At 37.8% G+C, this 22,073-nt stretch overlaps 1 protein-coding gene across 4 annotated transcripts in view; it reads right to left on the bottom strand.

Moving 5' to 3' along the window:
- Rnf144b (ring finger protein 144B) overlaps positions 1–22,073 on the bottom strand; it is a 177,488-nt gene that overhangs the window by 47,871 nt on the left and 107,544 nt on the right. For all 4 annotated transcript variants that reach the window (XM_019207329.1, XM_019207331.2, XM_010622925.2 and 1 more), the window contains one exon: positions 13,116–13,313. In XM_019207329.1, coding sequence (XP_019062874.1) covers positions 13,116–13,280 — 165 coding nt within the window. In that variant the 5' untranslated portion in view covers positions 13,281–13,313. The remainder of the gene's footprint in view (positions 1–13,115; positions 13,314–22,073) is intronic.

Here is a 22,073-nt window from a genome sequence, read left to right on the forward strand (position 1 = left end):
AAAATTAAAAATTGATGCCATTCATTAAATCTCAAATTTTAATGTTGTTTAGCACAAACCATCTGTTATTTCTTAAATAAAACTCAAATACCTGGTTTATCTAAATTATGTATTTATTAGTAAATATATGTAATAATTAGAGTTTGAGGACATATTAAATATTTAAATCTAATGATATCAACATTAATAATTAAATTTTTGAAATTTTAAAAATATAAATGAGACAATAAGCTAACTCATTATTGGCTACTTCTTTTTCCCCCAGAATATATCTAAGAAGCCAGCATGCAAAATACATCACATCGAGGAGCTGGAAATGATGTTCTCACAGTTCTATGAGAACACTGTCTCCCTACATGGAGCAATGCTTAGGGACTTGGCATATCAGTGTAGGGTGGATATGAGCCTCCATAGTACATTACAAAAGAAAGCCTATTAGATTTAAGAAATGAGAGTTCTAAAAAAGAAGGAAAAGGTTAGACAATGACTAGATTGGCTATTAGGAAATTTATTTTGTTTTCTTTGGTACCCAGGATCCAACTCTGGTCCTCGCACTTGCGAAGCAGGTGGCAGAACCTCTGAGCTAAATCCCTGGCCCAGAAAACTTACTTTATTCAAGATTAAGCTGAAATAATTTTATTCAATTACTACATAGCAAAATTAGAATATCTTTCTCACTATAACTTAGAGCTCATCAAAACTACAACTATCTTCACCTCAAAATATCCCTCCAAGCATTTATTCTGAGAAAGCATAATTTTTTTAACTTCTTATTAAAAGCAAGTAAGTTTCCAGAAATTGGGGAGTTTTATATCTGGAGCTTTTTGTTTTCACTTTGTTATAATTTGAACCACTCATTCTTTTCTTTTTAGCAAAATCATATGCTTACATACCTGAGACAAATTTCGATTCTTGCTATAAAATCTAACCTAGTTACTACCCTTGAACTGCCACTTTCAAAATGTCCTGAGTTAGTGACAGATTCTAGCAGATTACACTGCATTATCAAAGCAGAGCTCAGATGTCAAAGCCATATGATCAGATGTCTCAGAAACATGAATCAGTGGTCACGGCCTACCTACTTCATAGCACATGACAGTGAGTACCTTCTATGCTTCACCTCTTCAGCGCCCTCCATATATTACCAGTATATACCAATATGTCAGCATTACCTGGAAAAACTGAGACAGATCTTTGGGTTTCATCCCCAAAGTTTCAGTTTCACTGCATCTGAGGTGGGCCTAAGAATGTGTACTTCTAACAAGTTCATAGATACTACTAGTTTGAGGGCTACACTTTAAGAAATAAAGTAATGGGACCAGGGGTTTAGCTCAGTGGTTCCGCCGCCGGCCTTGCAAGCACAAGGACCCGAGTTCAATCCCTGGTACCAAAAAATAAAAAAAGCAGCTGCAAGAAATAAAGTAATGGCTTAAAACTAAACCATGCATTCTATGAGAGGTGGGGGAAAGAGACATATAATGGGAATAAAAGAATGTGTCAAACTCCAGCCATGGCTATTGCATGTGCTATAATTTGGATCTTGAATCTCCCCTCAGAGACTCAGGTGTTAAAGGCTTGATCCCAGCCTGGAATTCTTGGAAGACTGTGGAAACTGTCAGAGGAGGAGTCCAGTGGGAGGTCTTCAGGTGATGGGAGGCATGGCTTTAAATGGGGCTCTGGGACCACATTCTCTTCCTCTTTCTTTTTGTCTTCCCTGACCACGAAGTAAGTGGCTTTGCTCCTGCCATAAAGATGCCTCACCACACGCCAGACATAATGGGACCAGCCAGTCATGGATGGAATCCTCCTCAACCGCGAGTCAAAACAAACTTTTTCTAAGTTGCTATTCTTAGGTATTTGTTAGTAAAGAAAGCTAATGCAGGATGTACCTGAAAATCACCTCACTTAACCTTCACAGCAACTCAGGAGACTGATGTCACCCCACTTACATAAAGCAACTGAGTAACTTACTCTCAATTCCCATGACTAATAAATATAGCCGTTGAGATTTAAACCAAGATCTAATTGAAACACAGATTCTGCTTGTTCCCCACTATATTATGATGGTTTCCATGTTGTCAGAACTAAAAATGAGAAAATACTAGAATGTTTACAACTTTAAAATGCTGCTGTATTCTTTCTAAAGGTGCTCAACATCATAAAACATAAGCTAATCAAAGAGAAGGCAAGTTTACATATTAAAACAGCCTGGGGCCTGGGATTTAGCTCAGCGGTTCGGTGGCCTGCCTTGAAAGCACAAGGACCCGAGTTCAATCCCTGGTACCAAAAAATAAAAATAAAATAAAATAAATAAAACAGCCTGTAACTAACACATTATGTGGGGAAAGCAGATGCGCCAGGTATTAAGTATTTTTCCAGCCACAGTAATAGTCTCTGAGCTGCAGAATCACGCATGCAACAATTACCCTCAGCAAATACGAATCACTTGGGAACAACCACCAGACTGAGATTTTCTTGGAAAGCCAGTAACTTCTACAAAGCCAGTGCATGTAAGGGGCAAAACACTGGTGTGTAAAAGAAGGCCTGGAATTGAACCTTAACTTCAATTCAATACTTGAAAAATTCTGGCTGTGCTGAGAGCTTCTGGTTGTGCAAACCAGACCTCATGATCTCTTGGACTTGGTGTCCTCAAATAACTTGCCCAAAGTCACACTGATGAAAGTTTACAGCACACTGTTCAGTCGCCTTCACTGGCGGTCATGGTCACCTCTGCAATGACACTGCACATTCTCTGTACTCTGGAAAACGCTTTAGTCTTGTTTTTAAACAGTTACTCTTCACACCTGCTTTGTATAGACTATATGTAAAATCAATAGCCAGATGTCAACTCGGCATTATATAGACCATCCTCGCGCTTTAGAAACTCAGGGAAGATTATAAAAACCAAACATGGATCTTCACCCTTTTTATGCTAACAAATAAAATCTAGGGAACATGTACTATGTACCAGACCATACACTATATGTCTTTACAGATATATATATATACTGAGGTGGTTATTATTTCATCCAAACAACACTGTGATCCAAGAATTAACAGTAAAGATCTTGGAAAAGTTACTTAACTCTGTCTGCATGGGCTTTCTTTCTGTAAACTGAAGAGTAAAAGTAACTGAAAACAAAAAAAAAATTAGTACACTGACATGACATAAATTACATGGTAAATATTCAAATGTCCTTGCTTTTCCTCCTTCCTTGATTTCATTTTTATAGAATGAATGAACTTAAGTTCAAAGAGATTAACTAAACACCCTAGGTTCACAGCAAATAACACACTTTCAGGAGAAATCCAGCCAAGTGGGGTCTGGGAAGTGATTTAAGCCATTGAGGCTTTCATTTAACACACGTATTTATTATTCATTATTAAATGAATTTATTATTCCATTTAACACAGTCATTTCCACAGAAAAGAGGCACCAACTGTTGTCTGTCCTAATTCTAAGAGCTCAAGTGCTTATCTGGAATCCACAGCATAAGCCTTGCATAACCAATCTTTGATCAACTGAAATGTTCAGAAAATGGGATTTGAGAATTAACTGAATTTTCCAATGATGAATGTAACTGTACTGTATACCTAAAATGTACCAATAAACTCAATGAGGGAAAAAAAGAATTAAATGAATTTTCTAGCTAACTTACAGCCCTTTTTTGGCACCAACTCATGTAAGTTTTTTAAATTTCCTTTTCCACTTAGTAATATCTTGTCCCCAAACATAAACTTTTTTGCGATAAAGCCCCTCCCATTGCCTTAGGACTGCTTATAAATATTATTTTCTCATTACTTATGCCACCTCCATAAAATAGATACATCCTATTTTCTTCTGACTTGACAGTATTGTGAACCCCACGGTACAAAATCAGCCAAAACTACTAGCCCTGAACATACTGTATATTTTGTAAAGATAGATTCATGAAATGCATTTATTGTACAACAACTTGCTTCCTCTTTAAAAGAGGAAGACTGGCTTAACCAGTGAAATGTATTATTTCCACAAATAAGATTAGAGAAAGTGAAAAGTTTGAAAATACCCACTGTCAAAAGGGAGTTTTTCTAATTATGGGTGGGGCTGCTAAGCTGATATAAAAATTGGGAAGGTCATTACAGTGGTGGTTATTACTTCACCCAATATGACTACACATACTTCTTTAAAATGAACATATCTTTTATTAGGCAAATCTACCTCTAAAACTTTATCCAAGGAGGAGATATCTTTATGTTGATGTAAGTATAGGCATTTTCATTTGTAATAGCAGAAATTGAAAACTACCTTAAAATCCATTATTAGGAGGAACTCCTTTAAATAAATTTTGACACAGCCAAAGCATGGAAAGCTATATAATATCTTAAAAGAAGGTAGATCTATGTATTACACAGAAACATGTCTACAATATACTAGGTTAAACTCATAAAATCAGTCAGATAAAAGTATCTCATTGCTCTAATGAGTGATGTGTATGAATACATATCCCTACGAATGTTTGTTTTTATTTACACAGAAGGAAAGAGCCTGGAAGGGATATAGGTGACGTAGTCACACACTCAATATTTTTTGAAATTTCTGTTTAATTTTGTTTTAAAACCAGCATTATTAAATTTGCAATTAAAACTTAGTCTCTAGCTTAAAATGAAGGGAGCAAAGAAAGATGGATAGGAGAGAGGCAAAGAGGGAGCTGAGGTTTTGCTATACTTCTAATTGAATTCTCAACAGCAATCAGTGTACAAGAAATTGGTCACCAAAAGCTTTTCATCTAGCTGAAGTCCCAGTCTGAGACTGACAAGCATTCTGAGTGACACGGGAGGGGAATAGACAGTCAGCCACATCACTATGTGCCTATTGGCTCCATAGCTTTACAAAGAGATGAATGGAGGAACTAAAATCCTATACTCCCACCCCTAAATTACTGCCAACTATGTCAAAATAGTTGGAGTTACCTGGAAGAGCTATCTGGTGATGGCACAAGTAGCCTGCCTACCTCAAACATGTTTATAAATTGATAAGCCAATGATTTGTTTCTGATGGCTGAGTGGTCTTCAAAACATGGGGATGCCCAATTTAAAAAAAAAAATGTTATATGAGGAACAAGTATCAGCTCCATAATCTTGAAAAACAAGGATATTTCTTTGTGTGTGTGTGTGGTAATAGGAATCAAATTCATGGGCACTCTGTCACTAATCTACATCCCAGACTGCTTGCTTCTTGTTTGCTTGCTTGCTTTCTCTTTTTCCCTTTCTTTGATTCTTTCTTTCCTTCATTCCTTCCTTTCTTTCTTTGTATTTTTGAGACAAGATCTTGCTAAGTTGCTCAGGCAGGACTTAAACTTCTGATCCTCTTGCCTCAGCCTCCCAAAGTATTGGGATTATAGGCATGTGCCATTGTGCCTGGGTGAAAATAGAGCTATTTATTAATGCTCAATTTGGGTCCATTAAATAGACAAAATGTATCAAAGCAGTTAGAACAATGTCCTGTAGGGATTGAGTGTTCAATAAATACTAGCTGCTATTACTGGGACAAAAATGATGACTAGCAGTGTCTGCCTTCCTAGATATGTGCCTTCATTAAGTTTGGATTACAGGTAAAAAGATAAACTGAAACTATCTCAAATGAAATAAGATCAACTAGGTTATGGGATCCAACCGTATAAAATAAATTATTTTAATACTGTAATTAATATATATATATGATTAAACAAACTGAAATCTCCCCTAGGAAAATGATCTGGCTAGAAGTCACTGAGGGCTTTCATAAGGGAGAACTATGAGGGGAAAAACAGATCTCATGAATTGTTTTAGCAATGTTCCAAGCCAAGCCATCACTTGTGGAAAGTATGGAGAAATGATTTGCTCAGTCACAGAGATAGATGGAATTGGAAACACAGCAGACCTGACTCCTTGTTAAGACTTACCTGGGACACCTCACTCACTTCTTCTCACCCTGGACTGGGCACTCACGGGAGTTTTTCCACAAGGAATCTAATCCTTACTCCCACCCTTAACAAAAGATAACCTACATTCAAACAATACAAAGCCAGTAAGTGGAATTAGATTTCAACCAGGAAGAGGAAAATTAGCTTTCAACCAATTTTACTCTAGACAGAACATTGACAGGTAGAATTTATATAGAAATAGGTTTCAAATGAATATAGGAGATCATTTTTGAATTAGTTTAAAATTATTCAATAATTGTATAGCCAATATCATAATATGTCCTAATCTTGGAGGTTTTTCCCGGCAAGAAAACTCTTCAGATGATCACACAAAAACTAGTAGACCTACATATGCTAGCTACAGTCCAGGATCTGTACTGAGTGCTTTATCTAGATTATCTACTACAATGTTCCCTATAATTGTGCGAGATGATTTACTATTTTCCTTAAATAAAACAAAAGGAAGATTGAGAATGTCCAGACATCCACAGCTACCAGCTGCTGGTCCAAGTTACTTGCATTTCTAGCCTGGATTATCAGATTTATCTTCTAACTAGTGTTGTTTTTACCCTGGCCTCTGAAAGTTACTGGTGAGAGGCACTGTGATGTTAATGTCCTCTGTCAAAGTGACTGAATGAGGAGGGCTCCCAGATATTTGGTTAAACATTATTTCCGCTGTTTCTGGATGAAGTTAGCATTTGAATCAGGAGACTGAGAAAAGCAGATGGTCCTCCAGAATGTAGCTGGGGATCATCCCTAAAACCCTGAATAGAACAAAAAAGGGGAAGAAGGGAGAATTTACTCTCCCTGAAGGCTTGCACTACTGGGCATTGGGCATCTGCATTCTCACGCTGGGAAATACACCATCAGCTCTTCTGGTTCTGAGGCCTTTGGATTCAAACTGGGCCTTCCATCTCCATTTCTCCTGGGCTTAAACTTTCAGCCCGCAGATTAAGGGATTTAGCCCCCATAACTGCAAGAGCCAATTCCTTGAGAGCTCATTTGGAGGTTCCAGAGGGGAGCACAGCTACTGGCATACCCCTGACCAAGGAGTCAGTCAGTCCTCCTCCAAAAGGGGTAGCCATCCTCCTCCACTGAACTTGCAGCTTCGCGAGGGTCACACAAAGAGCTGTGAGGAAGGAAGGGGATGCCCAGCCAGCCAGATCAGCCAAATCAACAGGCGAGCAATAGGGTGACAGATGTCACAGCCAAATCACCCTCATAGTCACAGGAGCCAATTCTTAACCATAAATCTATACCTATATGTGTTGTGGCTACTGGTTCCTGTTCTCTGGAAAACTCTTACTAATACAGTGATAGATTTAAAACGCTGAGAGATCATGTCTCTCTGTGGATCAAAATCTCCAAGGGCTTCTATTCTCTCCTTCTGACTTCCTACATACATGTGTGCATGCACACATGCACTCCTCCAGCCACACTGGCCTCCTCACTGTGCCACTAAACACCAAGCACAATTTATGACTTTCATATTGCTTCCCTCTGTCTAAAAATCTCCTTCTCCCAGATATTTATATAGCTTGGTCCTCTTTTTCTTTAGGCCCCTAAATGCCACCTGATGAGTGAGACTTACCTGCCTACCTGACACAGAGTTGAAACCCCACCCCTCACAGCACCCACTACCTCTCCATCCTGCTTCATGTTTTGAGAGGACTTATTATAATCCGACTTCTGCTCTTACTTGCTAGCATCTGCATCATGTACTAAAAGTTGAGATCTTTGAAACCAGGCCTTGACCTGACTGTTTGCCATTACATTCTAGCCATCAGAATTAAGCATGACACAGTAAATATTTGTTGAATAAATGAAACCTGGACTACCAGACATGAGATCCATTCTCTTAAATGCCAAACCATACTGGCATCCAGGACAAGGACTTCTTTCATTGGGTGAGAGAGGGAGGGGGCTAGAAGACCTAAGGTCCCTTCCAATTCAAAGACTGCAATGCCATGACAAAGTCATTAAGGCCTTGATAGTATGGTTTTCTTTTGCTGCTCTTTCCTATTTGCCACACTTTACTACTTTCCATGAATTAGTAAGAAGTGAGCATGAGGTGTAGATGAGATCATAGGTCCAGGAAGCCAGCTCCTTAAAACATCTCTAATCCATTTGCTTTTATTCCTCAGCATCTAACCCAGCAGTAGCTCAGGTGTCAAGGGAAAAACAAACCACTCAAACTGGCATTTTAAACCAGTGACTTAGCTGATAAATCATTAAAACTTTCACAATCACAAACAGCCATTTTATAAAGACAAAGTTATTGACTTAACTGTTGATCACCTAGAAAACAATTAGGAAAAAAATAAACTAATCTTGCAAGCTAGTATATTTTATACCAAAAACTTACAGAGTAATAGAATGCTTCTTTCCACTTTTTAGTAATAAAAGACATGGGAAACTGGAAAGCTGGAGACTTTCAAAATTTGGCAGGTCACATATCCAGAAAAGGGGACAAAAAACAGCTCTGTGACATTAGCTGGAATAAGATGCCCCATTATTTTTTCCATGTCAGAGAGTTCTCAATAAAAGATACTTAAAATGATACTCCTATTTAAGAAACTCAAAATATAAGTAAGCTAAAGAGCAAAACAAATGAGAGATGATAGGAAGCAGGAAATTATATAGACATATTCCCCCAAAAAATGTAACTAGTGTGGGTCACAAACATATACTAATAAAAAATGATACTAGACTAATTTATCAAGCTAGCAAATTATTATCATATTCTAACTGGGGGTAAGGAGCTCTTAAATAAGTGGCAACTTGAAATACTTTTTCATTTGAACCTTTTACATCCATCAAAAATGTGCTCACTGATTTAATTTTAAAGTCATATTATTTTGTTTTTCCTGACCTACTTTTGGAACTTCAGTTTAAAAGTCCAGCTGTAAGCCACAGTTTGGAGAAATCCAGTACAGAAATATTCTCTCTCCCTCCCTTCTTCTCTCCTCCTAAACTGTTCATCTATGGTTGTTTCCACATAAAGAACCACCTTTTCATAAAAGGTTAATGAGGAAGCCAGTCAAATAACATCAAATCTTTATAAGCTTTCCTTGCTCTAAAACATTTTTGAAAGGCAGAACAACTCAGTATAAAATTAAGCCTAGAAAGGAAATGAATAATGATAACGCCATCTTACTATGGGCCTGGTAGTATACCAGAAGTTTCTCTGGAATTCTAATTTGATGCTTCTTACAATACCCAAGACAGGCATTATCAACTTCTCTTTCCCCCGTCGTACACATGAGAAAACCAAAGGCTGCAGAAGGCAAAGAATTTGCCCAAAATCATATACCATTAAATGGCAAACTGGAGTTGGGGTCTTCTTGTATAGCATCTTCACGGGGGCTCTTCAGCACTATGCTATACTGTGAGGGAGGAATGGGGGTAGGAGGAGGTAATTCTTTCCCTAGTATGGAGATACCAGTTAGAAGCCAGGAACCAACCATTGCAGGTTCCTTCCTTCCTTTCAGGATTACCAGCAGCCCATGTGCATATGTACATGTACGTGTGTGCCCACACACACGACAGATCTTTCCAAACTGTTAAAGTTCCCCAGGCTCTCTATGGGTTTTTCTTAAAGGTCACCCAACAGGCCCTTAGGGAAAGCAGGGCTTGGTCTAAAATTTTTTATATTTTCTCACTTTTTAAACAGTGGAAAATCCATTTGGCCCAGAGAAATGAATAGTAAAAGGAGTTCTAACAACCTCAAGCCAATAAAAGGTAATGGAAAAAAGGCAAGAATGTGGCTGGAATTTATTTTCTTTTCACTCAGCACATCCTGTCTTTAATCTGAAAGGTAAATAGATCATGCCCAACATACCGACTCTTTTCAGGTGAAATTATCTAGGTTATAGAAACATACAACAACTGTGTTTTCAATATCCCTTAGGTCATAGCTGTCAAAAATAGTGTCTAAAATAAATCATAGACAAATACTGCCCACAAGAGAGCAAACCCACAAATTTCACTAGTTTGATAACTGACTTTTATAAATATTTTTTCTTCATATGAATAAAAATTGTGTAGCGTTATCTGAAAGAGCCTCAAAAGGCAGGAAATGAAAATTTCAATATTTATGTTTAGACTGTTTGAATGAAGAGTGAGAAAGTGAAGAAAGAGAGAGACAGGCTGATACTCTTTGCCAACCTTCAGAACATAAATGATCATGCAGCACCTCTTTCTGAACCCCAAAGTACCAACTTCTTTGGCTCCATAATATACCTAGTGATCTATGATTTTGCTTGTGATAGTAAGAGCTATGTCCATTTTTGTCTTATACATTCAACTTCCCTTGCCTTTATGCTACTTTTTTTCCTGCATATTCAAGCTAAGAAAAACCATCTTTACAAATAAAACACCCTTTTACAAGGAATTAGATAAATTAATGGTTTGTTTGAAGCAATATTCATTGCATTGTTTTTTCTGGATGTCATTTAAGTCAAGAATTACCATCACGAAATAATTTAAAGCATGAAATAATTTAACACTTTCAGAATGCCAGTTGTGGGCAAATCAGTAGTTATTCCACTTAAAAAGGTAGCAATGTCAAGTGAAACTGCTCCGTCAGAAGTGCAGAAACGTCCTCCAGATTTCCTCTCAACCTCAAGATTTCAAGTTTCTAAAAGGCAAATTTGTATTACATCTTTCTAAGAGGAAAAGGACATGGTAGGTTCCAGCCAATGGGACTTTGCATAATTGTACACCAGGGATCATCAGAGCTGGTGGTCCATAGCATATGCTTGGAATGAGACACATCTATGTAAAAGCCAAGTCTCCCTAAAGACAGGAAATTGGCTGGCTAACACTCAGTAGTCAAGCTGATCTCCTCATTGGCACTCCCAGCATATAGTGTACCTCATATGTGAGGAACTGTGAAAGGTCCAAGCACCTTTGTTTTACAAAAGATAAATCAAAGGCCTGGAGATTGATCATTTGCCCCATCACACAGCTGAGCTGAGAAGAACTAGAACTGGGAGCACAGTGACCTTGGAAACCAGAAGAAATAAAGCTCCCAGCAAAATGACCAGGAAGCCCCAGAAAGGACTGGGCAAAGACAGTGTATTAAACGCTCCATCTAGTCGATGAAAATATACCAGCATAGCACCAAATCCAGCAGAAGAGTCATTACATTTGGGAAATGGACAAGAGCAAGGGTAAAGGTGGGGGAGTTCTTAACAAAGCCAGTAAAACCACCTTTTAAAACATGCTATGCACAAGAAGTCTTTCCCAGTCAGTAGTTGGGAGAAGTCACCCAGTCCTACTTAAAAGTGGAAATTAGGAGTAGCGGTATATCAAAAAATATTACAAATTTCCTTTCCACCTTGAAAATGCAAGACATTTGATATCTTTAATTTGAATGCAAATTAAAGCCTGGCAGTATTAGATATATTTTTACAGCTTTTTTAAAGAGAAGAAATCAATCTCTGATTTAAAAAAAAGTAATATTTCAGGTGAGTTTTATTCTAACAGCAAACATATAGACACAAGTATAATCATACACTCACAGCTTATCATTTCAGTAAATCACAGGTACTAGAGTAATAGGAGTCTAGGGAACGTTAATGTTTATAGGCACAAAAAGTTCCAAAATTGGAGAGGTACCAAAAATATCAAGTCATGAGACTTTCTGTTTTTGATTGTTCCCTAACAATGAGGAAGTATGAATCTAGAAGACAGAATAATCTCATTGTACTAACTCCTACCCTCAGATTGCTAAAGGAGAAATGAGACACAGTTGTGCTATTTGTAATAAGGAACTGAAATCTATTGAAACAGTAATGCATCAGTGTTAACTCCTTCTGCATACGAAATAAACCTTTGTTTGGGTACTCTTCCCAAACGTGAATTCTGCACTATGAAATCTCAGAGGAAAAAAAAAAAACTGAATTCCATAACTTCCTTTTAAACACTTGTACCATCAGAAAAAATTTTCCATCCTGGTTTTCACCAAATGTTGCTTCTGAGTCATTCACTTCAAGGATTAGCAAAGGTCAGAAACATGTATGAGAAATACAGAGAAACAATCATTTTTTGAAGGACAGTATTCAGAAACAGAGCAAGACCAAAGGAAACCAAAATTGCTTTGAAATGACAAGGCCATTTCCTCACTTCCTATAAAGCAACACTTGCTGGCAAGATGAGGAAGAAGAAGAAAAAACATAAATATGCCTCTCAGTGAATCCCATTCTTGACCACCCTATGAAAACTGCCACATCCTCTGAGACCCCTCAACTCCCTTTACCAGGCTCTCCTCTCTCCCTAAAAACCTTATTGCCCAATACTCTGTAACTTGTCTGTTTGCTACGATTTTGTCCTCTGTGAAACTTTCTTTGACAGACTATAAGCTCCACCGAGCAAAAACATTTCCTGGGTTTTGTTTCTCTAGCTGATAAATCCTTATGCCTAGAACAGTTCCTGGGACGTGGTTACTTCTCAACAGGTATGTGTTGAAGGAGCAAATAATACTGTTTTTTTCCATCTTTGAATCCTATAGGAATTCAACAGTCTGCCTTCTATCTTTATACCTTGACCAATCAATCTTCAAAGAAACTCATAATAAAGGTCACAGGCCTGGATACCAGGCGTGACACTAAAAGAGACAAGTTCGCCCCAGGAGATCTACGAGGTTCTTTTTGCTTGTTTGTTTCTATTTTTTATTACTACATGCGGTTCTTTTTATCTTGTGGAACAATAAGCATTCACCGTATTATGGATATAGAACAAAGAGATATGACAAAGCAAAGCAATTGTATACTGTGTGCTTCATAGGAATGAATAGGAATATGAAGAAAGGTCAATAGATAAATTCTCCATCATTCAAAAATAATGAGCTTCTTAGAGATGATAGTTAACTGAAACACATTAAATGTTCTGTATTTTGTTCCTTTGCTAGAACCTTAAGAATAGAGAAGTGCCACTTATCTTATTCCCTCAATAATAAATTTCACATACATATTATACTTATTGCAAAACCAGTGATACTGGATTTACCATTCAAGATGCTGTTTGAAAGAGATCCCAAAGTAGGATTCGAAGCAGGATCTCACTGTAGCAAACCTTGGCTTCTCAGTAAGGCAAAGACAAGCATTCTGTGCTTTCACAATTTTCCCTTTGTACTTTTTCCTAATGAAAGTATCAAGGAAAACTTACAGCTGTGCAAAAGATGCACTGGCATTCCTGGAGTGTGGTCATCTTGTCCAGAGACTGTTCACACAAGCAGAGTTTGCAAGTGACAAGGGGGGCAGGAGCCAGGTCTCCGGGCGTTGGGCTTTCGGCAGTCATGGTGGGACAATGGAGCCCACCAACGGAGCCCATCAGCCTGTCTTCAGCCTTCCTCAGTCCCGATCCCTACAGAAAAGTCCAGAGCAGAAAACATATCATTTGATACAGCTATTGTTTGACCAACCAGCTAAGCAAATTATTACCATCAATAATCTTAAAAGTACAGCTGGGTCAGGGATTTAGCTCAGTTGTTCCCCCGCCTGCCTTGCAAACACAAGATCCCAAGTTTGATTCCCAGTTAAAAAACAAAACAAAAGTCCAGCTGATGCATTTCTGAGAATGAGGAGTGGCAGAGTTTATTATCTTGGCAAGGTATTCCTGGAGCACCACAATTTAAGCTGACCTCGCCTCACAGTCCTGATTCATATCATGTAAGCTGTAGGAATTTTAAAAGCACTACAGGCAGGGGATGGGAGATACTGGTGAAGGGTATGAACTTTCATTTGGACAGGAAGAATTTGGGAGAGCTATACAGCATGGTGACTATAGCTAATAACAGTATATATTCGAAAATTGCTGAGGGTAGATTTTAAATATTCTCACTACAAAAAAATGAGTGTATAAGGTGATAGGTTAATTAACTTTGTTTACTCATTTCATGTGCATACACAGAATATCAAAATATCAAATAGTATAATAAAACATATACAATTTTATTTATCAATTATATCTCAATAAAGCTGGTAGGAAGGGGAAGGAATCACTCCATCAACAAACAAACCATTTACAAGTTGTATCACTACCAAGCAATTCAAAAGGTCTAAAAATACTTAAAAGTATGGTGTCACTCAAAAAAAGCTGCAAAGAATTACCATATAATCCAGCAATTCTACCTCTAGATATGTGCCCAAAACTGAAAAGCAAGAAGTGAAAAGTGAGGTCTTGAGGAGATATTTGTACATCTGTGTTCATAGCAGCCATTATTTACAGCAGCTGAAAGGCAAAAGCACCCCAAGTAGGAGAATAAATAAAATGTAGTATTTACATAGTGTAAAATGTTATTCAGTCTTGAAAAGAAAACAAATTCTAACATATGTTACAACCCTGATGAACCTTGAAAACATTGTTCTAAGAAAAATAAGCCAAACAAAAAAATGACAATCGCTAGGTTGGGCATGACAGCACACGCCTATAATCCCAGCATTTGGGAGGCTGAGGCAGGTGGATTGCCATGAGTTCAAGGCCAGCCTGGACTACATAGTGAGATCTGCCCACCCCCACAAATGGCCATGGATTTAGCTCAGTGGTTCCTCCACCTGCCTTGCAAGTGCAAGGGCCCCAGTTCAACTCCTGGTACAAAAGAAAGAAAAAAAGAAAGGGGCAACTGCTAAATTATTCTGCTCATATGTGGTACCTAGAGCTCTCAAAGTTGATCTAAAAAGTAGATCAGAGGTTACCAGGGCTAGCAGGAAGACAGGGGAGTTATTGTTTAATGGATACAGAATTTCTGCTTGGGATGATGAGAAACTCTGTAAATGAATAGGGCTGATGATCACATAGCATTTGTGAATGTACAGAATGTCACTGAACTGCACAGTTAAAATGATTGAAATGTTGAAATGGAGCATGGTGGTGCATGTCAAAAAATCCCAGTACTCTGGGAGGCTGAGGCAAGAGGATCACAAGTGCAAGCCCAACATGGATAACTTAAAAAGATTCTCACAGAATTTTTTAAATGAATGAATGAATGAGGGCCGGGAATGTAGCTAAATATGAAGGCCCTGCGTTCCCCAGAACCACACACACACACAAAGTTTGAAATGATAAATTCTATGTTATTTATTTTATCACAATTCTAGAAATTAGAATGTAGAGTGCAATTATTCATTGTGTGCCTTCAAATACATTATTTCACTTAATATTTTGCAATTGTGATTATTTTCTTAATCTTATCGATTAATTGAGGTATCGGTTAAGTCATCTGCCAAAGTTCCCAGAGCTTGCAAAAGGCAGAGTATGACACAAATCTCCATCTTCTGAGCCCAAGCCCAGTGCCAGATCTGTTACACCAGAGCTGCCTTTAAGCGGATGCTCTAAGGAAGGCCAGAGCAGGAAAAGGGAGAAGGAAAAGATGAAGTCCCCAACTACAGCGATCCTACGGCCTTTGTGCTCTCACAGAAATGAAATTTGTCTCCATATGTGGTACGATTGTAAGAAAAGATATCTTTGTAGTGTAAAATTAAAAATTACAACCAAAGTCTTTCCACTAAATTGTGTTTAATTCAAAAAATCCTTAAAAGAGGTAAAATGATTGTGGAAATGGTCTCCTTGTATATTCAAGCTTTATGTATGTGTTTTATATCACATCAGGAAATGTCATGTTCTGATTAAATAAAAATAAAATCCAGAGGCTCTTACTATTTTAAAAGAATGTGGACAAATCTAATAAATTCTGCCATTGAAATAATTACAAATATCTCTCCCCTTACAAGAACTAGTCTGTTTTCCTACTGTTTTTGGCAAAAGAAATTACTTAAATGTACAGCCATTGCTAACCAAGCCTCAATACAGTTATGCATGCTTAATAACAGTTGTGAGTTCTGAGAAATGTGTTGTCAGGTGATTTCATTGTGTGAACATCATGGCGCACGTTTTAACAAACCTAGATGGTATAGCCTACTCCACACCTAGCCTACATGGTGTATGTATTGTATGACCTATTGCTCCTGGGCTATGATGAATGAAACACAAGATTAAATCAAAAGAAAACAACTCAACCAAGAGATATGGTAAACACAAGATGTATACAGTACACAGTTTTAGAATAAACTTTTTTTAAGCAGTAAAAGGAGCATAATCTAAGATAGCAATAAATAATAAACCAATTTCAATCCCCAGTACCAAAAAAATAAATAAATAATAAACCATTATCATGGTCACTTGTCATTGTCAATTATTATGGACTGTAAATAACTGTGTATGCTGTTTTTATATGACTAGCAGTATAGTAGGTTTGTTGACACCAATACCACACAAGCATGTGATAACATGTTGAGCTACATTCTGAAGGCTGTGATATCACTAAGCAATAGAGATTTTCAGCTCCATTATAATCTTATGGGACCACCATCTTCTGTGTGGTCCCTCATTGATCAAAACATTGATCAATGAGATGGATAACTTATATATAGATACAGAAGTACTAAAACGAGGGGACAATAAACTGGATTAGATAAAAAGAAAAGATCAATGAAAAATTTCCTCATCTATTTGCCATCATCAAGCAGAAAGAATTAATGGTTACTAACTCAAGTAACCTGATGTATTTGAGGTTTTTCACTTACTTCCTAAGTAGGAATTGAAGACTTTGTTTGAAAAGTAAATGAAAAAGGAAGCTAACCAAGGACTAGCTTCCAACATGAAAAACATATTTCCTAGAAAATGCCCAACCAGGTTCAAGACACGGTGTTCTTATTCCATGAACTACTGCAGAGTTATCAAAAGCAAATTAAACTTGCATATCCAATTCAGGGTTTTGACATTAAAAAAAAAAAACTCCCTTTCAAGTCAATGTATGGGTGAACACTAATGACGTTACCTCTTCCTTCTTCCCAGTGTATGCTTTGACAATGATCACCAGTGTTTCCCCCCAAGACTCCTACGTTCCTTGCCCCATGGTCCCACCAACATCCCTCGACTGCTGCCGTCTCAGCTGTACCCTCAACACTGCTTATACTACTCCTTCTGGATTATCTTTACCCCAAAAAGAGAAATCCCCAGTGAGCAACAGAAGAAATATAGCCAGCAAATGCTTTGTGGATATGGAAAATGAGAAATGATACAGCTAGACCACTTCACACCGCAAATGTCCATCATGAAAAAAAGGCATTGAAGGAAGCTGCTAGAAAGATCCAATCCTCTATACTGCCAGTCTGGGTATTCCTCCGGACACTGAAGTATTCTCACGGTCTCATCTCATATTATTTTTTAGGAGACATTAAAAAATGAAAAAACAAAGACATCACTGGGTACCTCTTACAAGGTATCTCTTAGAAGTACTGTGGTCTCTTAGAAGCACTGTACCGTGTTCATCAAAGCTGCCTGAAGTGTAACCACATCTCGTTATATATATAAGTTGTTAATCCTTGGTTTTTTAGTTACATGCTTATAGTCCATGAAATCAAAATTATAAAAAAATATTAATTGGCTTTTTTTGGTCCTTGGAATTGAACCCAAGGCTTCATGTATGCTAAGCATATATATTCTACCAGTAATCTACAGCCCTAGCCTCTAAGTATATTTGTATGACATAAAAAGTAGCAAATCAATTTTGTTTTTGTCTTTGTTTAAAATAAAGAATTCCAATCATTCCAATAATTGATACTTGTGACCCAGTGAGACACAGGAAGGAGCAACATATTTCACCCCTTTGAGATATGAGCAATCTGACATGATCCTTCACAAAGTAACTAATTTTCCTGTGCACACTAATGCCACTTTCCTACAATGATGGCTTTCAAATGTTTCTTGAGCAATGGAATTTTATAAAAACAAAAATATTTACTAAACTGTCACTATATATGAGTGATTAAGGCAGATTAGTGCGGGTTCCTAGGATGTGTCCTCCTGGACCCTCTCCAACCTCCCAGACACCGGCACACAATCCAGGTCTGCACCATGCACCACACGAACCAGTACTCTGAGTTTTCACATTAGGCAAAACTCTACAATCAATGTTTAAAAAGTGAATGACATATAGATAGCATTTAATTTTTTAAAGAGTATCAAACAAGAAATCTTCTCACCATGGATTCGTTGAAAATTGATCTCAACCACCAAACAAGAAAATCCTGAAGTCCTCTCCTGAAATTCCCACATCTGAGATCTTATAAATGGTTCCAGAGTTTCCAAGTGTTTATTTGTGTGCGCCTTAAGACTCCCCAGTCTCAATCACACCCTCCAAACTACCTAGCAATGGCACGAAGCTCAGAAAGTGTGCCCACCCTGAGCGTGCCCTCCATTCTCCCCCTGTCCTTCTCATTGTCCACTCCATCACAACTACAAGAGTGATTCACCCCCATTCCTCTCCAGCTTTCAAGAAAAGTCTTCCTTCCAAAGAGATGCCAACTCACTCTTCCTGGCTTTCTGGCTTGTTCAACTTGTTCTACCTCATACCTCATGATTTCACCTAAGATTAAAAAAAAAAAAAAGAGCAACTTGAACGACCCACCCTACCCCCTTGGTTTTTAATGATAACAATTATAATTACTTTTATTCACAGTTATTACAAATGTAACTGTGCCTCTCACTAGGTGTCAAGAACCCTTGGGAAAAGAATTTTGGCAGAGAATGGTAGGGGCACATTGGGAAAGGAGAGAAATCTGGCAGCTGCCTTCGGATTTAAAAGCTTTAAGGTTGGTGGCAGGTTTCACTTGCTTACAGGTAACTAGCCCTAAAGCAAGAATAACTGGCTAGTCCAGGAAAGGCAAAAAACTACTCTATACCATCTGATTTTGCACTAAATAACTAGGAAAGGCAAACCAGTAGGTCTACCTGCTTCAAATATGTGTCTCGCAAAATAAAGTGTTCATTTTATGAGAAACAAGTACTATTTAATAGGAAAAAACAGGCAAGTTGCCTTTTCCCTCATGTGTTTCAAAAAAAAAAAAGGAAGACCTCAGAAACTGTGCTGGAAGCACAACATGTATAAAGAATTTTCATATTGTGCTGGTGGCCAAAAAAATCAATCTACTCCAAAAATGCAGAGGGTCAGAAAGAGCCAACATCCACAGTATTTTTAACCAACATAATTCATGCCTATTTGACCAAAGTCAAATCAGTTATCCCTTTGGGCAATGATAATTATGATGACAAAGACGACGACGACGATGATGATGATGATGATGATCTCATTGGATATTTAGTTATTTATGAATTTTATACCATTCTGCAAAAACCTAAAAGCTGATACAAATTGATAAAGCACAACTAAAGAGACTAAGAGAAACAGAAAGCTAGCAAAAGGAATCAACTGGATATGACTGGCGTAGCAGAATGAAAGTATAAATCCAGTTGACCTATGCTGAGAGCTTAATTCCAGGCTAGGCTGTGAAAGTCTAAGCACAAAGAGAAAAACAGAACAGGAGACACACAAATACTCCCAAAACGTTTACATGTCTGTGCAAGGTACCAAGCTGTACTATGAAGTAGCTGGAATAACAGATGTGAATGCAGGATTACGAGAGGGAACTGGCAAATAGAGGGGCTCCAAGAATGGGGAGGCAGTGAGGAGGTGATTCACAGTTCGATGCTCTCTAATAAAAAAGAAGCAGTGACCTAAAGGCCACATTGCCTTGTTAGGAAGGCTCTCAAAATAGGTAAGAATGACATGCCAGGCAAACAGCTTTCACTCAGTGGGATCAGAAATTAGTACACTGGTTCCGGGCTCTCCTGAAATACCAAAATCCACACATGCTCAAGATTCTTACAGAAAATGTTGCTAAGGCAGGAAGACTGCAAATTCTAGCCCAGCCTGGGCAACTTAGAGACTTGGCAAGAGTCAGTTTCAAAATGAAAAAGGGCCAGATAAAAAGAAAAAAATAATAATAAATGAAAAAGGGCCAGGATGTATCTCAGGGCTAAGGTCCTGGTTCAATCCACAGCAACATCACCACCAAAACCAAAAAAGCATGATATGGTACATAACCTACTCACATCTCCCAAATGCTGTACTTTTATCATCTCTAGATTACTATAATCCTATATAATATCAAAAATAATACAAATGCTATATAAACAGCTGTTATACTATATTATTTAGGAAATAATGACAAGAAGTAAGTCTACATTTTTGGTACAGATTCATTTTTTTCTGAATATTTTCAGTCCATACTTGGTTGGACCTGTGAATGTGGAACTCACAGATACAGAGAGCTGACTGTTTTGTGTGGATCTTTGCACTTCCACCAAATAGGATAGTTTAGTCAGCTACTGGTTCACGTTCTTAACAAACTACTGACAACTCAAATGGTACTGGCTGGGGTTAATGAAGTGCTAACCATTTTCAGCCATTAGTGGCTTGCTGAAGTTCCACCTAAATACAACCACGAATGGAAGATAGACCAGCTGACTGGGAGCAGCGCAACAGCAACAGCAAGGGAAATGCGTGTGATGTCGGGGGCAGAGGGTGGATTTACAGTAGCCCTCTGAACTGGCCAACACCATGGCTTTTCTCCCTTCTTGCATGTCTGACCAGTGCTCTGGGCATTCAGGGACAAGAAGAACCAGTGCATATCAGTAACATCAGAAAAATAGTTCTAGTACACAACATAGGAGGGCAACAACAAATGGGATACAGGCAGCCTCATCAGTAGTCAGAGAAATGCAACAATTTAATTACTTTTTAAAAGAATAATGCTCAAGGCCAATGAGCACACAGTATCACCCCTACTTTAACTTGTCATTATTTTAATAAAAAATAATATTTAATAAAAAATAAACAAACCCAAGAAATCCTCAGTTCTTAGATGTAATGTAACTAAATACTCACCTACTTAGGCTCTATGAAACAGCAGTGATGTAAAACCAGGCTTGTCGCCATACCTCGCGTGGTGCAATAGGAAACTTCTGTCTCCCTTGTTTCATGGTTTTATTCAGAAGACACGAAGACATGAAAAAGCACTTCTGTCCACAATTCCTTAGCGTTAATGTTTTCGACTCACCAATTTCCACTTTGTAACCTATATCCCACTTTCTTCTAAAAACAGAACTGATATGAGAGTACAGGCGTGCATCACCTGGTGACAGGGATGTGTTCTGAAAAATGTCTCGTTATGAGAGTTCCTTGTGTGAACATTAGCATGTACTGGGAGTGATACCTAAAAGTCAGTCACTATCATGGCCTCATGGGGTACTAATGAGATGCAGTAAACATGAGGCACATGAGACCACTGCCTGCGTAACAAAATGTACTGCTTTACAGTAAACTTCTTTTTAATAAGGGGGAGTATACTCCCCTCTCACATAACGATAAAAGCATAATATAGCAAATATGCATGATCCTTAAGTATTATGCACAGCACATAACTGTATGTGTCATACTTTCATACAACGTTCAGTGGGGTATGTTTTTTACACCAGCACCATTACAAGCACATAAGAAATGCACTGAATCCCAATGATGAATAGGTAACTGTACTGTACACCTAAAATGTACCAATAAACTCAATGAGGAAAAAAAAAAAGAAATGCACTGCACTGAAATACCACCCACAATTACCACCCAGGCAATCATTTTCCAGGCCCATTATAATCTATGAGATTGCATATATATGATCTACCATTGACCCAAATATCACCATGCAGTGCATCCCTATGACCTGTTTTTAAAATTTTATCTTATTAATATATGCTGTACATGATATTAACATTCACCTAAGGAAGGAGCTACATGCACATAACACATCTTGATTCTTTTTTATTCCCTTTGCCCTCCCTACCCAGTTCTCTGAACCTCCGAATCTCCTGTCCCTATTTTCATTATTATTGTTATTCTTTTAGTTCATGTTCATGTTTATGACATATAATATTTACATTAATTGCATTTGATACATGAACATAACCCATCTTAACCTAGGTCCCATTTTTGTGTATGAGAAGGACAGATACTTCATAAAGAGGAAGAAGCATCTTAAATATTAGTGAGAACTGTTTTCTTTGCTATTTAAAATTAGATTATGATTAAAATGCATGCCAACTATTTTAATGATATCTAATTTTAAATGTTTTCTATAACATATTGGAAGGGAGACCCTGACATTGTGAGAAGCTCAGCCTAACCCTACAGAGCATGGGGAATCTGGGACAAGTTTTTTTTTTTTTTTTTTT

This window comes from Fukomys damarensis, unplaced genomic scaffold (assembly GCF_012274545.1).
Source record: "Fukomys damarensis isolate Sample0158 unplaced genomic scaffold, DMR_v1.0_HiC HiC_scaffold_10, whole genome shotgun sequence".
NCBI lineage: Eukaryota > Metazoa > Chordata > Mammalia > Rodentia > Bathyergidae > Fukomys > Fukomys damarensis.